The sequence below is a fragment of the Euprymna scolopes genome, chromosome 23 (assembly GCF_053919585.1).
Source record: "Euprymna scolopes isolate OS-2025 chromosome 23, ASM5391958v1, whole genome shotgun sequence".
NCBI classification, from domain to species: Eukaryota; Metazoa; Mollusca; class Cephalopoda; order Sepiida; family Sepiolidae; genus Euprymna; species Euprymna scolopes.
In genome coordinates, this window is record NC_136504.1 from 54943317 (window position 1) to 54964181 (window position 20865).

Below are 20865 nucleotides of genomic sequence, written 5' to 3' on the forward strand. Positions count from 1 at the left end.
CACAGGCGTGCAGTTCTAAGAAAGGAGCTTTGTTCATGGAATCTATGCTTAGGTTTAGGTACAGATAAAGAGTGATAGTGATTTCAGCTAGACAAGTGTTTCTTGTGTAAGTTTGGCAAGAAGGGACCTTAGATTGGAGCTCAGATGAGCACTTACCATGAAAATAATGATAAAGTAAAGAAGTGCATAACGTCTCTTCTGTGGGAAAGAGGCTGCAGAGAAGAGAAAAAATCCCTCATTGGGCTACGAAGTCTATTTTGAACTCTGTCAAGGCAGGAAAGCTGCTTCTAGCAGCTTTTCCTGCCTAGATGTGTGGCATAACAATGACATAGTATGCCAGGGTAATTAGCAACCTTGTTCAACTGATTTAAGTATGCCATCAGCACTAAGGTATACATTTCGAATACGTATATATAATTCGTATTGAGTGTTATTTTCACAACGTTTTGGTCGCTATAATATCCAACCCTTTTTTAGATGTATTTTGTCGAACTCGGGAATATTTCTGTGAAACTCAGGAATCTACATGGAATTTCGAACAGAACCCTTTATTTAATCCATGGGGGTAGCATGCTCTCGTTCCATCAGACATGACCGGGTAGAAGTCCTAAGTAATTTGCAATTGTATTTTGAGTGTCACCCACACATTCAATCACCTGAAAAGTGTAACTTACAACTGATTTTTACCAAGTACTTTATCCATTATGCCACGGAAACTTGCAATGACCATACTCAAAATACAATTGTGAATTACTAATGAATTCTACTCAGTCATGGCTGATGGAACAAGAGAATGCTACCCCCGTGGATTAAATAAAGCATTCTGTTTGATATTTCATGCAGATTCCCGAGTTTAACAGAAAGATTCCTGAATTTGAAAAGACTCATCTGAAGAAGGTCGGAGGTTACGTCGACCGGAACGTTGAGAAAATAGTACTGAAGCTGAGAACATAGTCTGAATAATCCAAATAATATGAATTATTAATCCTCATGTGAAAAATTCAGAAACACATCATGTCAAACTTTAACTTTATAACAAAAGATACCGAATGAACACTCATTTGATTATTATTTCAGCTTGTAAGAAATCTACAGTTTTCTTGTCTTTCTTGTCGGGTCATTATGAGCATGCACATGGGTCACTGCTAATAACATATGACAGAGAAAGGATTTGAAGTTGACTAATCAGTTTCAGTTTAGGCTTTGGTGAGGAAACAAGCAATGCAGACTCTACATTCCCCAATGAGAAGCAACTCTTAAATGAGAAGAGATGTATTTCCACGAAATTAATATTATTTCAAGGTCGAATCAACTTGTGTGTTATCCATATTATTTAGATTCATCAAACTACCGTTCTCATCTTATGTGTCATTTTCACAACGTTTCGGTCGATGTAACCTCCGACTTTTTTCATGTGTATCTTGTCGAACTCGGGAATTTGGACAGAGTTTCGAACGGAACCCTTTATTTACTTCACAGAAGTAGCATGCTCTTGTTTCATTATGGCATGATAAGGGTCCTAAGTAACCCATATTGTATTTTCGGTCACAGGAGAATATCACTTTTACAACTGCTTTTTACCAAGTACCCTAACCACAGCATTATGGGTCTTCACGGACAGTTCTAGTACGTATTTTGAGATTCTTAAACCTATTTTTATTTCTAGTTGTAAATATCACTATTTATTACTAACTAGCAGGGCTACCCGGTGCTCCTCGGGACTGTATAAACAATGAGAAAATTGAAGTTGATTTCGAACATATTTCATATTCTTTGGATAGAGAAATTTTTAATGTCTATGTATCATTTTCAATTTCGAGCAAAAGAATATTTTACCTACCCTAGGATGGGTATTACACATGTATGAAATAATTGTACCTTCCCTAGGTTAGGTAATTTACAGCACATATATAAAATAATTTTACCTTTGCAAGAACAGATAATGTACAACACATATTTCAAATAATTTTATCCACTCTCGGACGGGTAATTTAAATACGTATGTGAAACAATTTAACATACCTTCGAAAGGTATTGTACAACATATAAGAAATAATTTCTCTTCCCACCAAGGCTACCATAATTTTAAGAAAATTAAAATGATTTTTAGAAGATGGATCATTAGGATTTCCAAATTAATACATAAAAACATTGTCTTGGTTAGTGATTAGGCAATCCTCAATGTTGCTTAACTTTGGTGATTGTTATATCCTTACTTTACGAGGGGTGTGCAATAAGTAATACCCCTGACCCACTTCCCATAGGAGTAGAGCAACGAAACTTGGCACAGTTATTAGTTTTTCTCTACATAGGAACCACCCAGACTTATGCATTTCTCCCATCGTTTGAGGCAGCTCTGGAGACCGTTTTTATAGAACACCCCAGGTTGGTCCTCCAACCACGACGTGACTTTAGAAATCAAGGCTGCATCATCTGGGAAACGCTTTCCTTTCAAAAACAACTTTATGGCTGGGAAGAGGTGAAAGTCAGAGTTAATTTAAGGTCAGGAGAGTAGGGGGGATGGGAGAGGATTTCGTAACAGACTTCCGACCATGTTTGAATTCACGATGCCAGAGTTTTACAAGGTCATATAATGGGGCATTATCACCACAAGTTTCTTTCATTTCATCAAAAGTCTCCTGTGATGTGCGTCCTTTCAAATACAAAAACTGGATCACTGCTCGACATTCAACAGGCTCCATTTCACATCTGACTCAGTTCAAACACCTATGAAACAGAAACCACAATTAGTTCAGAGCTGTAATTTGCCACATAACCCGTAGAGATATAAATCATACAAAGTTTCAGCTAGATCAGACAACTGGAAGTGGGTTAGGGGCATTACTTATTGCACGACGCCCCTCGTAAATAAGTTCGTAGTTGCTTTAAAAAAACGGATTTGCATTTTTCCGTCGGTTGAAACGCAACTTTCGATTACATCGAATCCAATGTTTACTTATGCCATTTCTTCCATTTCTTTTTTTAATTTTTTAAATTTTTAAAATTTTATTTATATGGGGGGGGGGGTTAACGAACAAAAAGGGTTACTGATGCCATTTTATTTTCGTTTTTTTTTTTTTTCGTTTTTTACTTTACTTCTTTGTTTATTTTATTTACATGGGGGGGGAGTAAATGGACCGAAGGGTTACTGATGCCGTCTTTTTTTCCTTTTTTTTTTTTTTTTTAGTTTTTTTCGTTTTTTCATCATACATTCTTAGCCCACGTTCCATTTTACTTTGCTTAATTTAATAGCAGTCTATCACAACGCTCTCTTACTGAAATCCGTTCTCCTCCGCATTAAAAATACAGTTTACACAGAGAAAATCGCGTTTATTACATAATTAAACAAACGAAACCAACTACCATTGGATTCCCAACTGTATTTATGCCACGTTCCTTTCTTTTTCGACATAGCCTCATCAATTAACATTACCCAGCCAACATTCAGGTGAATACAGTTCAGTTCTCTTGCAGAAATCCGTTCTCCGCCGCATTCAGAAACAATCGCGTTTATTAAATACACAAAAACACGAAACGAACTAACATTGGATTCCAGATTTTACATCTAACTCTATCCGTCTGCAACTATTAATTGCGTATCCAACTGTATTTATATCGCGTTCATTCCTTTATCGACATAACCTCCTCGATTAACAATTCCCAGCCAACATTCAGGTAAATGCAGTTTTATATGCAGCCGATTTACAAGTATATGGACTTCTTCCTTTTCTTTGCTTTTTTCTTCCCCCAATTTACCGTGATTTCCATTCAAGCTTGGATCATGCGACACCGGCAATCATTGGTGTAAGCCGCGACCGTTCATCAATTTTTCAACCAATTACTCGCCTATTTATTCCTTTTATTATGTTTTTTCTTATGTTATGTTTACTGGACTTTTTAAAGGGGAGAGGTGACTTCTTCTTTTCATTATTTATTTTTACACATTGAATTTCTCGAAGTTTCATTAGCCCAATTAAAAAAACGCTCTGTAAATTGAGGCAGACGACATTGGATTTGGAAGAAAGCCACTATGACAGCGATGCATACACACATGTTTAATTAACAACAACAAATAAAAAAACCGGTGTACTACTTACACCTAACATTCATATGGTTAAAAAAATCTATTATTGCAGACAAAAAATTACTTTATGTGGATAAATCTTTTGCATAAACAAAACAAAAGACAAATAAATAAATACATTAAATACTAGCATAAAATAAGCATGTTTTCATTTCAGACGCTATCTTTCTTTCTGTTTGTCTTTTTTTAAATTCTTTTTTCCTTTTTCCCTTCTTTTTCTTTCCTTCTTCTTTTTCTTCCTTCTTCTTCTTTTTCTTCTTTTTTCCTTTCTTCTTTTTGTTCTTTTTCTTCTTTTTTGTTCTTTTTTTCTTTTTTTTCTTCTTTTCTTTTCTTTTTTGGCCAATTGCATTTTTTAAACTCCCCACCCCACCCCACCCCGGAAACAAAACACACGGGCAACAATTTTTTATTATTCTTTTGTTTTGATTTACCCAAAACCACACACACCTCGAAACACCCGAGCAACGCCGGGTACCCCCGCTAGTATGAAATAAAGTAAGTATGAATTCGTAAATTGCTTCAACCATTTCCAGGACTGATTCCATATCACCCCATCACTTAAAAATAAATAAAAATAAAGAAAATTTGAGGTCGTAAACTGCTTCAGCCATTTCCGGGCCCCCGCCCCCATTCTTAAAATATATTCTGTGTCGATTATTTTGTATCTTTGCTTTGTTTTGTTTTTGTTTTTTAAGGAGGAGATAATGCTTGGTAGGAAACTATATTACGCTTACTTGGCTTTTTTGGCTAAGATCAAAGTGTAGTATCTGTTCTGGTGCAGCATTTCAGCGACCTCATCTCTTCCTCCCTTCCATTTGTTTTTAAGGAGGAGATAATGTCTGGTGAAAACAACTTGGTTATTTAGTCTTCATGACTAAGACAATAATTTTAGATTCTTAGGAGAAAGTAAAGAATAGTAAAAAAAACTTACCCTACCCTACCCTCCCATATTAAGAATGGCTTTCTAAATAATGACGCTATTATTTCAGCACGGTCCATATTCCGTATGCCAGTTTTTAATAAATTGTTAGGTGAAACTACAGATTAGTTTAAAAAATACCTTCCCCTCCCCATATTAAGAATGGCTTTTAAATGTTATTTCAGCACGGTTCGTATTCCGTACGTTATTTACAACCCCCTGAAATAAAGTAAATATGAGTAAATATAAAAGATATACAGGCTTACAAATCCAAAACCGCGAGTAAAATTTACGTATTATTTCATTCTTTTTTATTATTACAAATACAAAAAAAAAATCAAAACATCTGGCGTTGCAGCCTAATGCTGTGTTCTGTGCGCATGCACATAACCGCAAAAAAATGTCTGCTCGGTGTTAATGTACATTTTACATGTATATTTGCGATGTCTGTACGCGTTATTCATGCATGTAAACAAAGATATTATTTGCTATAAACCATCCTTGGTGCCAAAATATTATTGCGTAAAAATATCAGTGTTATGTGACCAGTAGTTTAAGAGTTTACCTGTTAGATATTTACACGCATAGACATGTACTGTTTTATTTATATAATAAAGAATAAGAGAGTAAAAGAAGAAGAAGAAGAAGAAGAAGAAGAAGAAGAAAAGATTATATATATATATATATATATATATATATATATATATATACATATATATATATATATTATTTGAGGTAAACAGTTACATATGGTCGCAGATAAGTAAATAATTCCTGTTGCTGGTAGTTGGAATATTCTTTTATTTATTATTAACGGTTCTCAAATCGTGTTAAATTATATACTAGGTTTACTTAGTAAGTGGTTGTCTCCCATCATATGTGCTGCTTTTTTGAGTCGTCTTACTTCCCATCGTTCTGTCTGTCTATAATTTTTACTTCGTCCTATAAAGGTAGATGGTTTCACTTTTCCTTCTAGATATGGTCAGCAATACCCGACTTTACAATTTCAGTGTATTACTATAAATCTATCTATTCTGAGAATAAAAAAATCCAGAGATGATGCCTGTAATTCTGGTCGATGAGGCAGAAAATGAAAAAAAGCAAAAAAAAAAAAAAAACATTAGTGATGTATCATACAATAATTCATCAATGTCTCTGATTAAATGTAAGTAATTAAGAAAATAGTTTTTCTTACCAAGTTGACTACTTCATTAAGTGCATGTTCAAAGACTGACTGATAAATGTCGAGTATTTCTTTATCGGCAATATCTGTTCCAAGCTCTTTTAAACACTTTTTCGCATCAACACGAGAGGTTCCATCTGGAGACAAGTACCGGCTACTAGTTGGTGTGATTAATGGAATCCTGTAACATGAAATATCAAACGTCTGAGATAAGTAAAGTTAAATTGGAAGAAGAACATATTTAAATCAGAAGATAGATAGATAGATAGATTGAAAGATAGATAGATAGATAGATAGATAGATAGATGGATGGATAGATACTATTATTATCATTATCTATATATTAATATGATAGCGTGTGTGTTCTTTTGTGTGCCATGCTTACATCCGGGTCGTTTAATTGTTATTTTCTTCTATTTCTTGTCTTAAATAATTTTATCAAGAATTTTTGATAAGTTTAGGTTTCGGCTTCGACTATAGCTGAAGGCACTTTAATCATCGATTTTTTTTTTATAAATAATTTTATTAAGAATGCTTCATAAGTTTTGGTTTCGGTTTCGATTATGGCTGAAGGAACTCAAGTTATATATATGTATATATATTTTTTCATAAGTTTTTATTTTGGTCTCGATTCAAGCTAATGTACCCAAGTCATATGGATATATATATATATATATATATATATATATATATATATATATATATATATATATATATACATACATACATATATATATATATATATATATATATATATATATATATATACATACATACATATATATATATATATATATATATATATATATACATACATACATATATATATATATATATATATATATATATACATACATACATATATATATATATATATATATATATATATATATATATATATATATTGAAATCGCAACTTCATAACAGATAAAAATGGATAGAACATTAACTCTATAATAATATATACGAAATCTGCAAGAATTAAGATATCATATTTAAGCGTACTTTACGACCGGGCTTTGCCAGGCGTTCGTGCTAGCTTACATAAATACTTTTGTCGTTTTAACAAAAAAGCTACAATAATATCAGAGCGTCTCCATTTACACCGAACATCTACAGAATACCAACATCAGTATATTACATATGAATGAGTCCCTTGTGGTATTTCCACAGGTCCTGCTAGTATATTATTATTATTATTATTATTATTATTATTATTATTATTATTATTATTATTATTATTTGCTCACATGGAGCTTCCACACAAGTCAACAAACGATCTGATTGGAAACCTGTGGTGTTCTCTGGAAGCTGAGTGACAACAAGTCTCCCCAGACGTCCAGCTCCCTCCACCTCCTTCGATAGCTTTTGCAAATGAATTTGCATCATCGCAACAGCCTCTTACCATTGATTTCTCGCTGTCAGCGGCCATTGGTTTACACTGGAATTTGAGTGGCACTCAGCCTCCCCAAGGTCACAGTTCTCTTTGCGCTTGTCCAGCCGAGGTCTGGCTAGCACTCTCTCCTCTGTCTTTCAGTCCTTCTTGACCCTTCTCAGCTCTTTTGTATCACTTTTTTATTGGGGGGAGCGGTGATGAAACAATGGGGGGGGATGCATGATGGGGGTGTAGAACTTGTAGATATGCAGCTTCGGTGTTCTTCATTTCCTGTAACGCTTATTCATTATATTGTCTTCTTGTATTATTCTCCGCATTCAAGGGTTTTCCTTAATATTTCCGTTGTTTTCATTAGCGTTAGGCCTTGTACTTTTGCAGTTATTCCTCTGATTCCAATTTCTAACATTCTTCTTTCGAAGTTTTTCGGAATTGTTCCTAGTGCTCCTACTATTATCGGTACTATTTTGATTTTCTTCATCATCCAAATCCCTTTTAATTCTCTGTCACGCTCTGTGTATTTGTTTCGTTTCTCCTTTTCTTTCATACTCACCCTGTGGTCAGCTGGGACAGCAAAGTCTACGATTTGACAGGATTTTTCTTTCTTGCTAATTATTATGAAATCTGGTCTTCTTACTTGGATGGGTTTGTCCGTCTGTATAGGATTTTGTGGTTCTCGTTTTCGAGTGCTGTTGCGGATTTATGCTTGTACCATTTGTCTGTATGCTCAAAATGCAGTTGTTTGCACAATTCCCAGTGCACCGCCTCCCCACTTGGTCATGCCTGTTTTTGTATTCCTTTTGGGCCAATTTGCTGCATTCACTGTCTATATGGTTTATCGTTTCGTCTCTTTGTCCACATAGTCTGCATTTGCTGTTTTCTTGTGTCTTATCGATCCTTGCTTTGATATGGTTGGTTCTTATCAAGTTATCTTGTGCTGCAGTTATTAGAGATTCAGTTTCTCGGTTTATATGTCCTTTTCGCATTCATGTCCAGGTGTTTTCATTATTCTCGTCTTTTGTATTCTTATGAATCTTCCGTGGAGTTGTTTTCTTGTTTTGTCGTTTGTCTTTTTGTTTTGTTGTTTTTTTTTCAGTGTCTCTCGCTGCTATAATTATCCTTTCAGTGTTTTGCATTATGTATTTTTCTAGTTCTTTTTTTGTGTCCTTCACACAGTCTTCTATACAGATCAGTCCTCTCCCGCCGTCTTTCCTTTTCACGTAGAGTCTGTCAATATCGTCCTTTGGATTTAGTGCATTATGCATGGTCATGAGTTTCCTGGTTTTCTGGTCTCGAGTTGTCTCAGTTCTTCTTTAGTCCACCCTATAAACGGTCCAGAGTATCTTACTAGTGATACTGCCCATGTATTTATACCTTTTATTAGGTTTCTACTATATAATTTAGTTTCCAGGAGTTTTCTTGTTCTCCTGAGGTATTCCTTTCTAATTTTCTCTTTCATTTCTGTTGCTCTGATGGTGTCCGCTTCCAGACTTCCCAAGTATTTATAGTCATCTTGTTCCCCTAGTGCCCTCATTCGGTTGGGTAGTTCAATGCCTTCTGTCGTTTCCAGTTTTCCCTTTCTTATAACTAGTTGTGCGCACTTTTCCATTCCAAATTCCATTTGGATATCTTGTCTGAAGATCCTGGTAATGTTAATTAGTGTCTCTAGCTCCTTTTCAGTCCTTACAAAAGGTTTCAGATCGTCCACGTACATCAGGTGGTTCATTTTTTCCTCTGTATTGGAGAACTTTATCCGGCCTGGCACTTTCTTAGAATACTGTTCAAGGGCATCATGGCTATGATGAACAGTAGTGGTGATAGTGAGTCTCCTTGGAAGATGCTTCTTTGTATGTTAATTTCTGTTATGTGTTGTCCATCAGCAGTCCATTCCAGTCTCCATATTTTCATTGCATTTTCTATTATGTTGGTGATCCCGCTTGGTATTTTATACATTTTTAGGCATTCTATTATCCATGCTTGGCGGATCTTGTCGTAGTCGATCCATGCCATGGCTAAATTCTTTCTCCTCCTTTTTACTTCGAGGATGAGTCCAGGTTATTCAGGGAGTGGTAAATTTGTTCCCTCAGTTGTGCTGTCAGTATCTTCCACATAGTTGATAAGCACGTGATTGACCTATAGTTGCTAGGGACGGTTCCTTTCTCTGTGTCCTTCTGTAGCAGTGTGGTTCTACCTTTTGTCATCCAGTCTGGTACGCTTGCTTCCTGTATACATCTTCTCAGGTTTTGGGCTAGCCTTTCTTTTAAGGTTATGAATTTTTTGAACCAGTATGCGTGTATCCTGTTGTGCCCTGGTGCTCTACAGTTTGCCATTTTTCTTATGGTTTTCTTTAAGGTTTCATTGTTGATTTCATTCACTGTTCCTTCTTCTATTTGTTGTAACTCTTCTTCCCATATCTTACTCCAGTAGAGTTTTGTTTCTGTCGGATTTGGTTGTTCTGTTTTTGTTTTCCTCCGTTCACATTTTGGTGGAATTGGCTTTCATTAGTTTCGAATGTTCTGTTTTGTTTGCATTGTTCAGATTTATATGTATATCGTCTCAATCTCGCTTCTTTTGCTTTTATTTTTTTGGTCCTGTTCTTCATGTTTCTTGTTTAGCCTCTCCCTGTCAGTTACATTTCCAATATTCCTTTTTCTCCACATTGCTTTCTTGCTGCTGATCATTTTGGTTTCTTTTTTTATGTTTGTGTATTTAGGTTTCTAGTCTTATTTCCCATCCAGGTTTTTTCGGCCCGCTTGTCCCCGGTTGTTTTTCTGATTTGAGATTCATACTTACCATTTTGGCGCCTGCGTAAATGAGGTTGTTTAAGTCTGATTATATTTGTTGGGAACTTGTTAGCCTTCTCTGTTTCTGTTTTTAATTTTTTCTGCTCTTGGTTCCTTAACGATGGGAGCTTTGTTTTTTCGTCGTTCATCAGCTGTATTATTTTATTTATTTCATTTGCTTCATTCTCTGTTAGTTCTGTTTCATTGTTCTCGGTTTCCATGTTTGTAGACTTCGTTCTTTGTTGGTTCTCGGCCTTTGGTGTTTTTACTTGTGAGGCTTCAACTTGTGGGGTTGCTCTACATGCGGTTCCGTTGGGGGATGTTTATTGTTCAGTTTCATCATTTATTTTTCGCTGGATTTCTGTTAGTTTTAGTTTAGAGAGCCAGCCTTTCTTGAGTATCAGTCTTGCTTGGTCCGCAATTCTTTGTTCTGTCGTATGGTAGTCACTGGATAGGTCCCATAGTTCTTTCCTTCGTTTCCGATAACCTCCATATCTATATTTAGGATGACTTCTATAATAGCATTCCATTACGAGTTTATTCTCTTTTGTTGTCCATTTCTTTCTTCGTTCTTTTTTCATTTTGATGGTTATTATGGTTGTGGTGTGTGTGTCTGGTATCATTTTGTTCCCTGAAATTAGAGGTTATACATACCTGTTCAGCGTCCATGTCATTTGAGTTTCTGAAACTAGAAAATTGGCCAATATTCGCAGGATGATGAGCAGGTCCCCCATGCTGGCTACCGAAGGAGCACCTGCCGGTCATGACACCCAGATCTTTCTTCTGGGTCCCATGGTTTGGATTATTTGTAATTGACATTTTTCATATTTTGGTGTTTGTGGCAACACCGAGCCCAGAATTGTTTTACCTGTGGTTCTGATGCAGGGATAGTGTAAAGCTCCCATGTATACAAGAGGTATCGTGAACTATCACACATACATATGGGACATGAAAAAATAAATAAATAAATAAATAAATAAATAAAAATAAAATAAATAAATAAGTATTCTACTTAGTAAAAGTCGAAAGTCATGCTCTGAAAGAGGGCGTTTGAAGATAGGTCTACCTTACACCATACTGCTTAGCCGCTGGAAATGTTGTATGGGAAAAGAGGAGGGCGGCAATTTTCCCCACGCTGTGGTAGTATTTAATTCCTTATTTCAAAGATGGGGCAAATTTCTACATCAATATCGGTAAAAAGACTGGTTTCTGTTATAAATTCGAGCTAACATTTAACTAGATAATTCGCCTGTCGCCCGTCTGGTTATTTTTGCATTCATTTTTAGAGGATTTTCATTAAATTTGAATTGACAAACAGAATTATACGTTTATATCGAAACAAAGACTGCTTTCTGAGATAAATTCGAAGTAACATTTAACTTTTTTTGTTTGTCTTTTTAAAAAAAAAAGACATAAACTCACATTTCGTGGTTTCTTTAAAAGAGTTTTCTGTCACGAGTGTGCTAATCCCTAACCCTCTCTCGGCTCCTGTCTTGAGTTAAATGCCAGGTCGTTGCTCAGTAGAGGGTAAGGGTAAGGAGGGGGTGGGGGTAGCAGTCCTTTCTAGTACAAACTTACGCGCATGTATATATGTATACACATACGCAAACATTCTGCCTGTCTTTGCCAAAAAAGTATAAAAAAAGAGTTCCTCTTTTCAGTCAAGTAACAAATTCCGCCAGTCTCCCGTCTGGTTATTTTTGCATTCATTTTTAGAGGATTTTCATTAAATTTGAATTGACAAACAGAATTATACATTTATATCGAAACAAAGACTGCTTTCTGAGATAAATTCGAAATTATTATTATTATTATTATTTTTTTTTTTTTATTTATTTATTTATTTTTTTTTTTTTTTAACTTCACAGTGTTATGATGTTTTACACCGTTTTTGTTTTCACTTAAGAACGGGTTTTACCCCAAAGCTAGTGAACATAGTCAAAGAGTCAAAAGTTTTCTTATTCCACAATCTAGCAATCTCCACCCTTAGTTTTGGATAGTTCCATAATTTCTCATTCTTTTTGTTTGGTAAGTTGATGTCGTTTGTCATTTTGGCAAGCCACATCAATAATTTGGCATTCATTAATATTTTCGTTCACAATTACAATATTCGGTTTCTTGTGAGTTATCTCTTGGTCACACTATTATTATTATTATCATTATTATCATTATTATTATTATTAGCAGCAGCAGCGGGACCCTTGAAAATTCTACAATGTTTTCTTTTCTTTATCAATCTGTATAATTTACTATTTTTTTATAGAAATAACTCTAGACAAGATATGAAGTCACTTGATGTAAGGACCTAACAAGAACAAAAGATGATTATTGAAAATACAAAAGATGCCTATAACTCTAGTCTTGAAAAGATCAAAGCAATAGATAAGAGGAAAACAGTCAGCAAGAAGGAAGTTCGACAAGTTTTTGGAAAGAAGCTACTGAACTAGGAAACTGTATTACAATGAAAACCGCATTACTGGATATCACTAAACCAAATAGAAAAACGAGCTGGAACAAAGGAAGCAGGAAATAGATCATACATTTCTGGAGAACACATGCCATAATAGTATTTATGAAAAAGACTGAGACTAGTAGCATCATGTCTGTGAGAGAGAGGTTGCAGAGAAGAAGAAAGGGTCGGAGGAAATAAAATGACAGACACGCTTCTGCACTTATCAAGAACCTTAAATGGGACAGAGATTCATCAGCCCAAATCAGACACCAGTACTCTATACATGGTCTAATAGTAGATTTGTAGAGATAGAGAATAGCCTCAGGTGTGTGAAATTGTTAAAAGTTATAGAGAGAACCAACTTTATAAGGAAGCAGAGAGAGCAATGGACCTAATAAATGAACTCCAAAATAGATTTGATGAAAAAGGAAGACCAGGGCGTTTAAGAGTCGATATCTCTTCACGAGTAGAGACACTCATGAGACTTTATGAAAGAAAAGCTACACGCCTACGATTGAAAGATGTAAATAAAAATAATGTTTCTTTTGAAATTGCTAGGATCAATACTATTAGGAGACATGATTCTTTGTTTCTTTAAAAATAAGCGTCATTGTCAGGTAAATCTATATAATTATAAAATTCTAATTCATTTCAGGTAAATTCTCTCTCTCTCTCTCTCTCTCTCTATATATATATATATATATATATATACACGCATGTGTGTGTGTGTGTGTGTGTGTGTGTGTGTGTGTGTGTGTGTGCGTGTATTAGGTTGGCAACTAAATTCTTGCCGTTTATTTTGTCTCAGTCATGAAGGATTTCTCCTCCACCGGCCGAAGACAGAAAAGGTGAATTGTTGCATCAGAAAAGATACTACTACACTGTGATCTTGTCCTGAAGGCCAAGAATTGTTTGTTCCCTAAATTCATAATTCAGTTTTATCAGTATTAGATTGTATATTGCTAAAAATTACGTAATTGTACATAGATAATATTTATATTTTATATTGAGTAAAGTTCAGTTTCATTATTAATCGAATTGGGTTGCTTTCTTTTCTTTTTTAATATGTTTTAATGTTCTTTTTAAATATGCCGTCATATAGTATCGACAGTAACAGTTCGACAAATCTTACCTACATTGCTTGCAAGCATTTTTCAGTTAACAGGCCTTCTATATCTCGGTGGCCGTGCCTTAACCAACATCGACCCGTCCGGTCTTCATGGAAGCAAATTGCCGGGGGCCAGAATTTGGTGATGGTGAAGAAGAAGAAGAAGAAGAAGAAGAAGAAGAAGAAGAAGAAGAAGAACCCTGTCCTCCTCCTACCCTTCTTTGCCAACACTGTTCGCGGCAAAAGACAATAATTTTTTTTTTTAGGAAAACGTATTTTCAAGGATCCCAAAATTACCAGGTTCGAGGATTTTTCCGACTGAAAGGATTTCAATTTAAATACAACCCGGATATTGGTCCAATTTTCCAGCTTATTTTTGTAGATTTGAAACAATCTTTACGAAAAGACATGAACAATCGTCTAACGAGTTAAAATCACTGTATTGTTAGAAAAATTGCGAACAGAAGAAAATACTAAATACGCGAATTTAATCCATCAAAAGCTACAAAAACCGGAGGATATGTCATTTAGTGAAACAATAAAAATTTTGTCGAAAATTTTTGATAAAAGAGATACTCTGTTTTATACACAACAGAAGTGTTTTAATATTGTAAAACAAGAAAGGAACTATAAAAGGAATTAGTGAGAGGGTCGCCAACGACCCGCTCGTCGAGTTTCTGGAGTTGTTGAAGGAGGAGATCTGCTCCCAGTGGAGTTGGGTGCTAGTTTCAAGTCATCTCAACAACTCTGAGCTTTCCTTGATCTGGCGATTGGGCCCAAACGCATTATCCCTCATGCCATACTGAAAAGTGCTGGACTGATAAGGTCGTCAGGGTACCCCCGTTGCAGGACTCCAGCCGAGGAAACATCAGATTATACGTTCTTCAATTGCAGCAGACTCAGATGGTACTGGGCATATGTCAATGAAGTGACAGCTCACATCTGGCCTGCTGGATGTGTTCTATGTCATCCACAGCACAGAGCCGCCATGGAGCAGGGAGAGAGGAATGGTGTTTTTTGCGATCCTGGCCATAGCCAGAATGGTGATATGGAGTTCAAGAGTGCAAGAGAAGAGCAAGGTTGAATCTTTTGCTGATCAGGATTTTGTCCCCTTCTTCAAGCACCAGCTGAAGGTAAAGATCAGATGTGATAGGAAAAGATTATACTCGAAGGCCTTTGATCAAAGATGGATAAAGATAGTGAGTCTGTGCATGCATAGAGGTGGCAAGTTAGAGGTCGTGTTCCCTGCCTAAGCATGGCATACACGGTTTCAGATCCTGCTGGATTCCAGACCCCTAAAACAAGCGTTTAGACTAAATTCTTAGCTAGCCGAGTAAAATAACCCCCTCTGTCCCTGATAGGAAACCTCCAAGATACCCACACCTCGAGCCTTTCTTTTTCATCCTCGGCTACCCCAATAAGCAATCTGGGAGAAACTTCACATACCCCCACCAACCCCAGTTTCTTTGATCCTGCCTAGAATTTCGGCCCCATATAGAGAGCGGCTTGCTTGTTTTTGGCCAACACGAAGCCGGAAAACAGTGTGCGTTCTACGGCCTAGAGAGGGTTGAGATAGGCTAACTAACATTTTGATTATGCTTTTTGGATTTTTTCCCTCCATCCCAAGCCAATGAAATAAAATTAAACAGACGACCTTTTATAAAATTTTATGTTTACAAATTTATTTTATTGCTTAAAGCAAAAACAAAAAAACAAACAAAGATAAAAACACACACATGATATGGTTTGGGAATCTTAGGTAGGACGACTTCCGGTGTGCTTGAGGTATTGTGGTGAATGAGAACTTTAGCGAGGATCAGCCTAGACTAGCAATAGTATGGTGATGATGATGACCGTAGAGAGCCTCTCCCCAATTTTTGAATGGACGTGCCTAATTTTGTTGTTTTTTTTCTGTTTTGTTTGTAAACTTTCAGAGTGAAAAAAATATATATAACTCGAAGTGTAGTATCTGTTCTCATACCACACTTAAGTTAATTTGTCATTGATCAATGTAGGGGGAAACTTTCTATACTGAGACAATTACTATTTTGGGGTACTGGCAGAGTGCCTCTTTTTGCCCTTATTTTGGGGAGCTGGCTTTCACCCATATTAAAAGCGACTTTGTGTCAAATTTTGCTTTCATAGGGAAGCAAATAAATACCAATAATAAAAAAGGTTTTTAATATGAATATCAATACACACATGAAAAAAAAATGTCCTTTAAGATAAAGTGGAGGATGTTTTGTTTCTTTTTTACAAAGGAGTCACCACTTATCAAGGCCTGGAGGCCACTCGAGGGCAAGGGTTAATGAGTGTACAGTAGTCAATGGGACAATATCGTAGTAATTGTTAATAGTGGAAATTTGGTAAATTGGATTACTTAAAGGGATGGGTCATCAAAAATTTGTTCATGTTGGACTTGAAGACAATCATATTGTAATCAGTTGGAATGTAGGGAAACAGAAGAGAGTTCCACAGGCGTGCAGTTCTAAGAAAGAAGCTTTGTTCATGGAATCTACGTTTAGGTTTAGGCACAGATAAATAGTGATAGTGGTTTCAGCTAGACAAGTGTTTCTTGTGTAAGTTTGGCAAGAAGGCACCTTAGATTGGAACTCAGGCGAGCACTTACCATGAAAATAATGATAAAGCAGAGACCAGTGCATAACGTCTTTTCTATGGGAAAGAGGCTGCAGGGAAGAGAAAAAAATTCCTCACTGGCTTATGAAGTCTATTTTGAACTCTGTCAAGGCAGGAAAAGCTGCTTCTAGCAACTCCTGCCCAGATGTGGCAGCAATACTCCATCCTTGGACATACTTGGCCCATAGAGGTAGAAAATTGCATCGATAGTGAGGTATCTACTGGAGCGTTAGAAGGATCCCACCATTTTTACAGCAACCTTGGCAACAGATTTGATGTAGGTATTCCATTTCAGATCAGGAGTAAAGGTCAGATCAAGAAGCTTTTCAAAACATGAAGCCTCCCCATTCATTTCAAGTATGCTAGACGGGGATCAGAGCATGGATGTAAAGATAAAAGCTTGGTTTTAGATGCATTAAAATCAACCAGCCACCTTTTTCCCAATTGCACCATGTGATCAAAATCAGAGGAGGGAGAATCAAAGAAAACTTGGTCGTTTACAGCCTTTGAAGTGTTGCCATAGATGGTAGTGTCGTCAGCATAAATGTCTATGAATGATCTTAGGATGTGATTTGGGAGATCATTGATGTAGATCAGGAAGAGAGTTGGGCCCAGAATAGGCTTCAGTATTAATACTGTGAGCTTCTGATTTCTGCCCATCAACCACTACTCTTATGAACTTATCAGAGAGAAATGATTTAATAATTGAGAAGACATTTCCAGCTATACCATAGCAGATCTTATGGAGTAGATCTTTATGCCAGACCCTATCAAAAGCTTTTAATAAATCAAAAGCAATTGCCCTAGAAAGGAAGCCTCTGTCGAAAGATTCATTAATTCTATGAGATATAACTGTTAGCACATCTGCTGTAGATATAGCAGAACCGATATCATATTGCATGTCATTAAGGAGGTTATTTTTACTGAGGTGGTTGACTTCTCCTCTAATAAACACAGATTTCAGCAACTTACTCATGACGCACAGGAGACTTATTAGTCTGTACTGAGAGGGAGATGACCGCTCACTTGAATTTTTAAATACGGGACATACTGATGAGGATTTCCAGGATGTTGGGAAGCAATTCTCTTTAATGCAATGCTTAAACAGCTTTGTAAATATGGGAGCTAGTTCTGGTTGAAGCTTCTTCAGCACTATAATTGGAATGCCCTCAGGGCCAGTTGCTTTACTGGAATAAAGGTTTTTGATTAGCTTGGCAACATCATGCACAGATATTTGTATGCTGCATAGCATGTTTTCAGATAGAGGAGGAAATACGGAGGTGGGAGTGGGGCTTGATCATTATTTACTTATAATAGGGCTAAAGGGTGTTGTAGAATATTTTTTTTATAATTAAATAAAGATGGGCTCATAAAGACTTACTTCAATCTGACCCCAAGCGTTTCTGCATCAACCAATTCATATCGTTTATTTTCTTCTTTCTCTTTCTCTTTTTCTTTTCCTTTCTTAGCTGATTTCGTTGGTGGAGATTTGGAAGTCTGTTTGAGTACGGAAGATTTTTCTCTTTCCACTGGTGTTTTCGGTTCTAGAGATCCTTTGGTGCCATGAGATCCAATGCTTTCAGTTTCCATAAAACTATCTGGTGTGCCAGGTTTCTGTGATGAAAAACAGAAATCTTAGGAAAAAGAATATCTTTATTCTTTGAATCCACTAGGTTTTTGGCTTTTATTTATTTATATATTCATTTTCGTTTTTGTTTTTTTTTAAGTTATTTTTAAATGTTTTTTTTTTTTGTAATTCTTTAATAAATAATTAGTTGTCCCTGTTCGGCACTGCCCGGGAGTTAAATTAACGTTGTTTCATTGTTGCTGGATAAACTTATTGAATGTAAATAATTACTAGGGCTGTGACAACAGCATATTTTTTTCATTGTTTTGACTATTGAGTATATATATGTTAATGTCTTATACGTTTTTATATAGACTGATGTGGTTCTCGGTTGACTAAGAGTGTTTAACTGTGTCGGATATATATCCGAGAATCAAAATAATGAAAAGAATAATCTTGTGTCATAGCCCTAGTAATTACTAATTAATTTTTCAATAGTTAAATACATGAGGACTAGTGAAGAGTGTAAAAATGTTAAAGAAAAAAAGCGACTTTAATTTTTTTTTTATAATTCTTTTTCACTCCTAACAAGGCGTATTGCCACTTGGATGTAAAGGGTTACGACTTGGGATTATGTCTACAGGGGACTGTGGGGAGTTGAGCAGCTAGATGTCTATTCACATTATATATAAGCTTCTGCATGTTAGTACAGTCAAGGAAGCAGGAAACAGAAAAGAAATTCCAAAGTCTAACAGTCTGAGAAAAGAAACAATTAAAGCAAAAACTTTCCGGCATGAAGGGAACTTTACAGTGAAGGGGTGGAATTTTTCTGCTTGTCGAATTATTTGAGGATATTTACATCAGGGCGGCACAAGTGCTACAAGTTCAGTACTGGGCAATGCACACATGGAATACTTTGAGAAAATGACTTTAGGATCAACATCACAAAAGCCAACAATGTGGTTGCAATATGTAGATGAAACTTTCATACTCTGGCCCCATCAAGAAGATGTTCAAACATTACTGGACCATGTGAACTATACAGTTCACGATGGAAAAAGAACATAACAACAAATTATCGTTCCTAGATGTGCTGATAACCTACACTGATCAGGGGTTTAGGTTATCTGTATACCGAAAGCCAACTTTCACTGGACTATGTCTAAACTTCAACTCTCACTACCCATATAATGTAAAGAAAGGAATCGTCCGTTGCCTACAACACCGAGCAAAAGCAATATGCAGTAACATCAGTGCATATCAAGAGGAGATGGACAGTTTAAGAGAAACCCTCTACCGAAACAACAATCCAGAGAGCATGACATCAGCTCCAAGAAATCTGGATCAAACACAAAAGGACACGACTCAGAAACTCACCACAGTTTGTATACCATATATGAAGGGCTTGTCTGAAAAACTTCAATGAAAATGTAATCCATATGACATCAGGACAGTATTCAGGAGTGATTCAACTCTCCGGAAACAGCTTGTGAGAATCAAGCCCTTTACAGAAAAAAAAATCATGACTAAGAACTGTATATATGAAATGCCATGTAAATGTGAAAAAAGTATGGTTAGAAGAACATTGAAAAGCCGTAGTACGTAGAGAGATAGAAAAATCGAGTATAGGTGATCATATCTGGAAGGAAAAGGGAAACCATCTACCATTATAGAATGAGAAAAACGGTAGAGTGTAATATGACTCAAAGAAGCAGCACATATGATGGGAGATAACCAATTATTAAGTAGGCCTAGTATAGAATTTAATACGATATGAGAACCGTTAATTACAAATAATAGATAATGTATACAAGTAATAAGTAAAAAACCACTTATATATATATATATATATATATATATATATATATATGTATAAGTGCATGCTCATTGGCTGAAACGCGGCATATTCAGTGTAGCTTAATCGCCATATATATTTTATAAATTATATATATATATATATATATATATATATATATATATATATATATATATATACAGTAATATATAGTAATAAGTCGTAATAAATAGTGATATTCACAACTAGAAATAAAAATAGGTTTAAGGTTCCTAAAAAATTCGTACTAGAATTGTCCGCAAGGACCCATGGCACAGTGGTTAGAATACTTGAAGAAAATCAATTGTAAAAAGTGATATTCTCCTAAAGGTTGAAAATTCTATCCTCAGTGTGGCCGACCGAAAAATACAATTGCGAATTACTTAGGACCTCTATCCAGTCATGGCTGACGGAACAAGAACATGTGAAGTAAGTAAAGGCTTCCGCTCAAAATTCTGTCCAAATTCTCGAGCTTAACAGAAACATTCCGGAGTTTGACAAGATATACCTGAAGAAACTCGGAAGTTACATCGACCGAAGCGTTGTGAAAATGACAACAGGAGAACAGTAATTTGATGAATTCAAATAATACGAATAAAAATTTGTTAATTCATTTTTTTTTTTTTTATTGCAAACTATTAGCCTCGTCTTTATAGTTGTTGTTTCATCATGTTTGAAGGTGATGATAAGAGTCTGCAAAAACAAGTGAATGGACAAATTATGAAGCCTCATCTGAAAGAATTTCAAAAAATAAAACAATAAAAGATTAACTTTTTTCACATGATACAAACATACAAATCACAGAATACACGAGTGAGTACCAAACGAATTTTAACCGTTCGGTGATTTCATTAAGGAGGTTTCCAGGGTGCTACAGGGGATCACAACAAGCATTTGCTGGCTCT

At 35.7% G+C, this 20865-nt stretch overlaps 1 protein-coding gene across 6 annotated transcripts in view; it reads right to left on the bottom strand.

Annotated features, from left to right (window-relative positions):
• LOC145245905 (sperm flagellar protein 2-like) overlaps positions 1-20865 on the bottom strand; it is a 259599-nt gene that overhangs the window by 63553 nt on the left and 175181 nt on the right. For all 6 annotated transcript variants that reach the window (XM_080107644.1, XM_080107645.1, XM_080107641.1 and 3 more), the window contains 2 exons: positions 17941-18173; positions 6199-6367 (listed from right to left, as the gene is read on the bottom strand). In XM_080107644.1, the coding sequence (XP_079963770.1) occupies positions 6199-6367; positions 17941-18173 (402 nt within the window). The remainder of the gene's footprint in view (positions 1-6198; positions 6368-17940; positions 18174-20865) is intronic.